The following is a 10,233-nucleotide window of genomic DNA, read 5'->3' as shown; positions in this document are numbered from 1 at the left end:
CTTAGATACGCAAGATTAGAAACTGCATGAATACACGTCGTAACATTTAGTGGGTGTGCTGTTTCAAAAAAAAAGCGTGTAACAGACTACTGAAACAATGATTATCTCATTCAATTGATACAAAAAATTAAAGTTTCTACTGAATATGCTATCATTTTCTTCTGTCGCATTTAGTTATTTACGTATCTTTCCGTAACTTCAATAGTAAATTTACCCTCCATACGATATAATGCAAACAAACTGTATTAAACGAGCATATTCTTTTACGTATTTCATGGAACACTGTACAAACTCTCTAGAAAGAGTATGATAGAACTCCACCGTAAATATTCACGATGAAAATCGTCGGAAAATGCATGGTATGGTAATTTGCAACAGTACACTAAAAAACAAATAAAACCAGCAGAGGTCTCTCTGTAATATGGGCGATAGAATTTGTGATACACCGGGTGACATAATGAAGTATTTCTCAATATATGAATACTTATGAATTGGCACGTTTGTACTTCACAGTCACTCGATGTATGATGCTCAATCGTTTAAGACGTTGGTAACTAAGGTAACCGAAAGGAATATGCGCAAACAAGACCGAAATTCGTCATTTCGCAGTTATGGTCTTATTTGGTTTTTAGTGTAGAGCGCTTCGGTAGCAATTACATTTACAAACAATAGCAGAATCTTCATGTGCGAATGACAGAAATCGCTACGTAAGGGCTGTTATAAATTTTAGCCTAATTGCGAATAAGGGGCGTTTCTAATTGTAACGGGAAGCAGACGAACACGTATTGTTTCGTTATTGCCGTCTCTCCTTCGGGTAACGACAATAGAGGTATTTTTCAAGTTCGGAACGCGATTGCTCGAGTAAGACGACGAGGCAAAGGATGCGGCAGTTTTCATAAACTGGTTACACGTTCGCTTTCTCCCGAACGTGACTACAGCCCGTAAATAGATAGGTACATATGCATATGTATAACGTATGGCGTATAATATGATGCTTGTGGTTTACGATCAGCTGGCCTTGCCTTTCACGCGAATCTTGGGATCGCAGGATGCGACCGGATTCGAAGAAGATCGGAAACACTTTGCTCCGTCATCGGAAACATCTCATTTTTGTCACCCATCGTTAAATGATCAGTATCACTTATTCGATGAACGGTATATTTACATTCCTGGGGCTCTTAATAACGGTATATTTAGAATCCTGGGGGCACAATAATTTACCAACTGCATCGTACTATTAATGAATTTACAAATTACAACTTGTACACTTCTATTGCACAAACAGTTTATATAATTTTACAAGTTACAAAATTAAATCATTAATGTTAGTAGTACGTTTTACAAATGTTCATTGAGCAATGAATGGGATTTTACAAATTATACAATTATATAAACTTAGTTGTACAATTTTTGCAAATCAATTTTACGCTCGAAGGAGGAAGTCAGTGAACCCACATTTTGGAGCTTTCTCTTCTGATGATGCTTTTTCTCCGGACAGTGTTCATTCCGGATACGACGGCAGCCCTTTTTTTTATCCATGCTGTTGAATTTACTGGCCTACATTCTCCAATATAATTTACGACCGATGAATTTCTCATGGGTTTAACCGTGGTCTGAGAAAAAGGGGAAGTGCATTTATAAAGTTGCAATATACATACATGGATACATACATATGTATACGGTGACCCGCAACCAATAAGTTTCTGTAAGAGTTTTTAATATTGACATGAGCATATTGTATAAGTTTATAATAAATATATGATATGGGAAAATTTGGCTCCACTACTTCGATTCATACACCTTGCCGTCCACTACTATGTAACACTGTAATACATATTTACACAGGGCCACTCGAATAATTTATTCCTCAATACATACTATAAAACTTTATCCGTCACATATCGTTGCTGAAAAGTCACTAATATATCCCATTCATTATCCTTAAATAATAAATGAAAGTAAATTAATTTTGGGTTAATATAAATGTATGAATTTAAATATATAATAAAACCTGAAAAACCTAAAATAATAAATAAAAATATATAAGAATATAATAAAACAATATCATTGGTTGTGTGTTATACGATGAAACTTGTTTAAAAAATGATTTACTGTATTCCATCTCAAGTAAAATCCATCCAATACCAGAATGCCATCAATCATCCAATAAAGAAAGCCTCGAATTGTCTCCTGTGGCGTCAGAATCGGTGGATTACGCGCTGGTATACTTAAAATGTTTACCTGCCGACTTATAACATGTTGTCGAGACGTTAGACGGTAATCCTGGTAGACACACGTTCGATAACCCTAAGAGATATATACCGTTGCCAAACCGGAAGTAGAGAACACGGGTATACAGTGTCAGTGCCACGAAATTGCTCGGGACCTTCGCCACGGAACGAGAAACGGCTGGTATGTGAGAACATGCGTCTTTGTCAGCGCTAGAAGAATACTTAGCGGTGGGAATAATGATTTCGTGAATAATTTTGCTAGATTTTCAAGTCATCCAGTAAACAGGGCTATGCGGAATGTTGGGTACACTTGTGAAGTGGTAGGAACCGTTGTTATTAAATTTTTTATTGTAATAAATGTGAGAATTTGTACAGATCGCGCGTCTAAACGATGGTCGATAGTATTATGTACATTAAAATTATACACGTCGCGTAATTTATGTAGTATTATGTATTAGTATTAAGTGCAGTATTACGAACAAATATGGATCGTCTTCCGTGTGTTGCGTATGTATCTATTTTTCTGGGAAATATTATTGTAGTCCCATAAATCTGCGCTATTTGAGTGGGCTGAATTTGTTTTAGAACAGCATGTAATAATGTCCAAATATCAGTCATCAGTAGACTGTGACTTCATGCATTTATAAAATCTGTCACTGTATAAAATTTAAGAAAATAAAAACAAGCATAAGATGATGAGACTTTTATTATAATTTTAACCTTTCAAAGTCATTAATAGGTAAAATTAATTTCCTTTTAATTCCAGTATCGTTAAATTAATTTATAAAAGTACAAATTTGCTCACTATTTATATTAATTTATTTGGAATTCCTTTTTAGAGAGATCTTTCTTCTTATGTGAACCTTACATACGTGTATTTAGTTTGTCACTGTTTTAATACACCGTATGCACTTGATGGAAGGCTAAAATTCGTTAATTCGTTCACATAAAATATTAACGTAGAGTGTGAAAAATAAAAGATTATACTTTCTAAATACAAAAGATTTGAAAAAGATATTCTGTTCAACAAATTTTGTTATTACATAATTCGCTGCCTCTTCGAGAAGGAAATATGATTTCATATGTGGATATTACGAACATGGATTCAACAAAAATTAAACTGCAAGAGACATATCGAGGTCAACCGAAACCGGTTTAAAAATCTACTACTTTGACCTTTTCCAAACTAGCCAATATGAAACATTCATGTTCCTTCTTAAAGTTTTGGCTGATCGTACATAAAACACTTATTAAGTGTTAATTGTATGCATTAGCAGATTAAGTTTGGTAAATAAAGAAAACAGTGGTTAAAATGATTTTACTCTTATACTAGAGCTTTTACTATCCGGATATTCGTACTCGGATCCGAGTATCCAAGTACTCGCCCCAATAACCAGTTGTGTACAAGTTTCGAGTAAATTACTTTCATATGACTAATTACACCAAATTATGTCCCCCTAGAAACTATTCACTTTTTGGCTGAACCATTTTTTCATACAGTAAATAATTTTCCGGTAGTTTGCATGCTTCGTTTATAACCGGACACCCTGTATTACCAGATATTATCAAATTAGAACACACCATCGAACACCTTATAAACTTTTAGTTGACATTTTCCATGTCGTATCTACGCCTATTACAATAATATATATTCGCAATTGTAAAATTATTAACAATAAATGACAGATTTACGGATTGATCCACAGTTTCTATATATGTGATCGATGAAAATGAAATGTGGTCGTCCTTTTACATGAAACACGAAACTGCTTGCAAAACTGTCGCCCGGCATTTCTGTACCAGCAAAACTGGCCTCTAGCTTGAATTACACCAGACATCGTGTCATATGATTTCCGAGATGGTAAAGCACGATGAACACCAAAGCTGATGAAACAGGCTTCGTACATTTATTTCGAGCGATATGATTATGAAATCCCGTATACGTTTCACTTGCGAAAGGCATCAACATGTTTTAAATTTCTTGTTACCATCATGCCACAGTCCTAGAACAAAATCAATCTGTTATGTACTATAATTGCGAATTAATTAAATACCTTTCTTTCATTAAAATCATTGTTAAACTTAAATACAGTTTCATATAGTCCTTTACACTTTTGAAAATTAAATACAAATGAAATATAATTCTTATATCCATTTCTATGCAATTATGGTCGATTTACATACATACATAATATATATATATATATATATAATTTATGTACATAAACGAATATCAATATCAATTACTATATGTTCTTCCCATTATTTTACAATAAATGAACAATGTCTATCTCAATTTATGAAAGAAAAGTAGACTAATATTCAGTTATTTGCATTCAACATTACTTTCTATTTACTTTTGAAGTAATTGATTCAATTGCCAAGAACTTTACTACTATAAACATCAATCTACTTACTACTATAAAATCATCAATAATTGTTACAAAGTAATTGATATTTGGGTGCTGATTTTTCTATAAATTAGGTAAGAAACGCAGACAGCTTTTAGTGTTTCATCATGGCGTTAACATGAAATTTCGCAATCGTTTCCGCATTCTCTGATCGTGTACGATCTCGGGTTAGATTACGCGAAGAAAAGATGCACATTTTTATGGTAATTAATCGAAGATAATGAAGACAATGATACGATCAATCACACACAGGACATAATTATATCACAATCTAACACAAGAGTTAATAAGGTACTGTAAATCTAACACAAGCATGCGCATCTTGCTTGAAAAATATAAAGCACATTTCGTTAACTGGTGTTTCAAATGAATTTCTTCCTGCGTCGTTAATCTAATACTCAAGTGAAAAGGAGCAACTATTGCTTCCGCGTTTTGTAAAACATCCATATAAGAATATATATCCTTGCAAAGATTACTCTAAAATAAAAAATGTGGGAACCGCATTTTTCTTTACATTCTTATACTCAATTTCCTTAATTTTTGCAATAAACAAAGTCGATTTTGTAGTGGCATTGATTTCAACAACTCAATATATTTAATTTATATTTATCTATATATATATTAATTATACTATTAAATATTATAAATCTTGTATACTGTTTATTCCTTGTAATTAAAATAAGAATACAAATAAATATCCCCATACGAGAAATTAAAAATTAATGACTGCAATCTTTCTTATCTGTAATTTCACAGTGTCATTTAGTACATAATTACATATTATTGTACATAGTACATAGTACACATTATTGGTCAACCGGTGTTTATTTCACCACCGTAGTCGCTTAGGGACACGGACGACCGTTTTTTATCATCACTGAGAGATTGAAATATAAAAATTTATTAATTTCCTTAGGATATTATACAGTCTCATTTGTTCCCATCCTCTGTTGTCATTTTTTATTCATTCTAAACAAACTGATATTCCAAATATGCTGTACTAGCTTCATGTATAAAATCATAACAAATACCTGATATGAAACACATATATTGTCCTCTTAATCGTGTTTTATAATTCATTTGAAATATGTATAAACTAAATAAAATAGACTCGTATGCATAAATATGTAAAGAAGAAGTGAACTGTTTAAAAATCGAATAAAGAAATACTGTTTATTTGGGGTGAAAATATATGGGAGCCTAACATACTAAGAATGCTCGCCATTTCCCTTTCAGTTTAAAAGTGCTAATCGTTCTCATAGATTCTTGCAAACTACAAACTACATAAATTATATACTTGAAAATGATAAAACCTTGCGATCCCCCACTTCGATTCTCAAGCGAATGTTTGAAACTCGATTCCATATGATTCGGTTTCACTTTTAAATACGAGTCCGAAAGTAATTCTAGCATATAACACTCTAGAAACTTGTTCGCGTGTTAGATGACATAAAAATTCTCACTATAAATCGACTTTCGAAGAAATGCAACACCGAATACTGCAGAGGAATTGTTTACTGAACAGTATCTATGGTACAAAATCAGGGTTATTATGTATTTTAGCGATTGGTCAACGATTTTGATTACCTTAAAATATGTTGTCAAGGTCATTTTAAACTTTTTTTTTTATACATACTACCACCGCTCGGCAGTAATTTCAGAGATATTCTGAAAAAATGTTTTTTATCTTGGTAATAATTTACAAAAAGCTTCTCACTACCAATATCGTTGACCTTGAAATATGTTGTCAAGGTCATCATTCTGAACAATTGTTCCCTATACATATTACCATCGCTAACAGGTGACCTCTCGATGCTGTAAGTAGGAGGTGGTGGGACGACATACGACCCCCTCACACGCCCGAGAGGATCACCGGGGGGGTTTTAGCGGCTGAAATCCCGCATTGGCCCACCCCCCAGCGAAGGCGTTGCACCTTTTCAAGGTTTCCCCCGTTAAAAAAAAAAAGGTTGGTTAGTCATGAGCGATTACCTGCGGCGTGCCCCAAGGTTCCAGTCTGGGTCCGACCCTCTGAAATGTGGGGTACGACGCGGTTCTGCGGAGGGCCCTCCCTCATGACTCGAGCGTCGCCTGATACGTGGACTACACGCTCATAGTCGTGGTGGGGAGGGACTGGGCGGCGTTTGCGCGCCCCACAGAGGCGGTGGTGGCAACCGTCATCGCCAGGATCCCGGACCTGGGGCTGGGCATTACACCACAGAATGCGGATCCAACCCAGGACGCGGATCCAAGTTGGTAAATACCTGGGCCTCGATCTCGACAGCCGATGGCGTTTCGAGGGTCACTTCGACCGTCTGGTTCCTCGGATGGACGGGGTGGCGACTCTTTTGGGTCGTCTCCTGCCCAACATCGGGGGGCCGGAGGGGAGAGTCCGCCGCTTTACATGGGGGTGGTGCGAGCGATGGCCCTATATGGGTCACCCGTGTGGGCTGGCGAACTGGTGGCCCGCTGCCGACGAGGTAGGCAAGTCCTCTGCAGTTTACAGCGGAGGATGGCCATCAGGCTTGTCAGGGGTACTGTACCATCCCCCACGAGGCGACCATAGTGCTAGCGGGGGTTGTACCCTTTGAGTTGCTGGCGGAGGCCGATGTTTATGGGCGTCAAGAGGCCTACCGTCGTGCGGGGCATCCCCCGCTGCCGGACGTGATGGAGGCCAGGAAGCGCCGGATTCTGTTCACCGACTTGTAATTAACAGTTCCTCACATTCAGTTTTGTTTATATACTCGCTCCTTTCTTTCATACGCATTTATTTTGAGCACATATATTTAGAGAATACATAAATACAGTAATTTACAATACATTGTACGATTATATGTCGTATATAGAATATTGTATGTTTCTTATTTTTATTACGCGAATCTGGATATTAAAAATATAAAATAAATTTGAGTATTGCATGAAATATTAATAAAAATACTTACTGCTTTAACCCTTTCGCTACGAGCGGTGACTATAGTCACCCAACGCCTGACGCTCGCTACGTACGGGCGGTGACTATAGACACCCAACGTCTGATGCTCGCTGCATACGGACGGTGACTATAGTTACTCGTGCGTTTGCACGAATAATCCTTATATGTTATTTCCATGGTAACCCACCGCAATTGTTTGGCATTTGTTTTACACTCTGCATAATATGCAACGGTATTGAACGTACAACAGGCGATTTTAGTTCTTCCGCAAGTGCACACTTGTGGCGCGGCGGCCCGTTCCGCGGGAGTACCGCGCCGTAGAATCCGTCCGTAGCGAAAGGGTTAATATTAATTGACGTTGCATCATTTCAGTAAATTGAGTTTACTACTCGTTACTTTAAAAGAAATTCTAATTTCGTCTCTTTTTTTCTCGTACAATTTTTAAAATAAACTGAGTATTAAATTATCGCATTTGAAATCTTAACAAAGAGAACATTCGAATTAAAAAATAACATCATACATTCTATATTTTTCCTTTGAATATATGATTTTTATAGTAAAACTAAAGTTTCATACTAATTCGAAACATTAGTTCAAAATATACATAATGTTTACTGTAAGAAAGAGTCATCTGGAGTGGTTCCTGTACAAAACTTGATAAGCTCTAATCTAACTATCAAACTTTGTGTGATTGTGATACATGAAAAGGTTGAATAGTGCTGGACATTGTACACATGCACATAAACTTCATTCAATAGGTATTCACGGAGGTTGGGAGTCATCTGTGTCATTGTCATTCAATAATAAATTAGATACTGGTTCATCTTCAAATGTGCCTCCGTCGTCTATCTCATCATCAGAAATGGTTAGCTCCTCAGGATATTTATGATTATTACTTAGCTGACTGGATGGTACCACTTGTTCCTGAAATTAGATAAGTAGTATTTTAAACAATAGAAACTATTATACAAGTATTAACAGAACAAGTTAAAGCAATATTAATTTCCTTACAGCCAATAAATTACCTGAGATTCTATGTTTCCATCCTGCGAAGAAGTATCTGTTTCATAATCAAACATATCTTCTTCTAATTCTTCCAATGGGTAAAGTAGTAGCTGTACAGAACCTTCGTTTAAATTCATAGTTACTTCTGGTTCATCTATAAGTTTATATCAATGTATATAGTTATTATTACATTAACATTTAGCATATAGACCGTCACATTATACACATTCAACTTGTGTTACTTTTTAACATTGCTTACTGAGTGGATCGCTTGTGCGATTATCTAATTCAAGATACTCCATTAATGTATTGTTATTGGTACTATTATCGTATCTACAATAGATTAGACCATGATCGCTTTGATCTTGCAAGTCATCCATATTTCTTGCTTTCTTCAGCTGAGAGTACACCCAAAATTGGATGGCCTGTGAAATATCTATACGCGCTAAAAAACATTTTAACATGGTTAATGTGCATTTGTATTGAAACTGAAACATTTGCTACTGAATGATGCGTCAAATATTATGATTATATAAAAGTATCGGTTAAACACGAATTAAGGAGATTTACTTTGAACTGTTATATCTAGCTGTTGCAAGACAGCAAATAATATTTCGTGATGACGAGGATCTCATGGATCCTTGTTCTCCTTCAAAATTCATCATCTCGAGTCGATGACTCCGATTAGATTGATGGTATCAGAACTGTTCGTCCCTGGTTCTGTTATTGTTTAAAATTCATTCATCTATCAACATTTATTTTTTCTTTGAATTGTGAAATCGAAAATATACTACGTCACAATTGTCACGAAGCTCACCTTCAATGATATGACGTTCCGTGACTCAAGTACGTGGAATTAAAAAATGGGCACTTCAGAAACTGTCACTGTCAACTCTAAATAGTCTAAAATAGCCTAAAGGGAAATCGTAACTGATCGCAACGCATTAACACTTCGTAACATTCCACCGAACTGAAATATACAAGCAGAGAGGAAATGAGAGTGTTAACGCCCGGGGTTTCGGTGTTCCCGGGGAAGTGCTGCCCCCGTGGTCCACCTTAGCGTATACAAGAACCAATGGTCCACCTTAGCATGGACAAGAACCTATCGTGGTCCACCTTGGCTGCCGACCAAATGTTGGAACTTTCGTTATTGTATAAAGATGTCGAAAAGATTTAAAAAGTACACAATATGTCTATGTATATTAAGAAACATGTAGTATTTGTATCTAGTTTCATTTGCAGGCATAAAGATGATTTGATTAATTATATAGTAGATTATATTTTGACATACATTATTAAGAATTATTGTAATTATTTAAATAAGATAATTACATGTAAATATATTCGGCGTAAGGCGAGAACATGTAAGCTAATACGACAAGCGATGTCTGTTAGCGCAAAAAGAAAAAAATGTAATCGGTTAAATAATTCGTAATATTGTGAATAAATTGTATTTTATATGTATAAATATTCAACTGTACATTTTTATTACCCAAATATACAATACTATATTTATAAATAAGGGATGCATTTAATACGAATTTTGAAACGCCCGCCATTCGTCATATAGTAAGCCTACATCTCTGTAAAGGATGCTAATGTCGTGTTAACAAAATAATATATTTTCATTAACATAATGATGTATGTTCACAAAAAA

The 10,233-nt window shown here is 35.5% G+C and overlaps 1 protein-coding gene across 1 annotated transcript; it reads right to left on the bottom strand.

Moving 5' to 3' along the window:
- Positions 1 to 8,214: 8,214 nt before the first annotated feature.
- Positions 8,215 to 9,007, bottom strand: LOC107191276. Its single transcript, XM_015580269.1, has 3 exons — positions 8,836 to 9,007; positions 8,597 to 8,730; positions 8,215 to 8,495 (listed from the first exon to the last, which is right to left on the bottom strand). Exons 1-3 carry the CDS (start codon positions 8,954 to 8,956, stop codon positions 8,334 to 8,336), a joined length of 417 nt encoding a protein of 138 aa, XP_015435755.1. The 5' UTR covers positions 8,957 to 9,007; the 3' UTR covers positions 8,215 to 8,333.
- Positions 9,008 to 10,233: the final 1,226 nt, after the last annotated feature.

The sequence above is a fragment of the Dufourea novaeangliae genome, unplaced genomic scaffold, assembly GCF_001272555.1.
Source record: "Dufourea novaeangliae isolate 0120121106 unplaced genomic scaffold, ASM127255v1 scaffold262, whole genome shotgun sequence".
In the NCBI taxonomy this organism is placed as follows: domain Eukaryota; kingdom Metazoa; phylum Arthropoda; class Insecta; order Hymenoptera; family Halictidae; genus Dufourea; species Dufourea novaeangliae.
The sequence above is the reverse complement of the archived record's forward strand: the minus strand, read 5'-3'. Positions and strand labels throughout refer to the sequence as shown.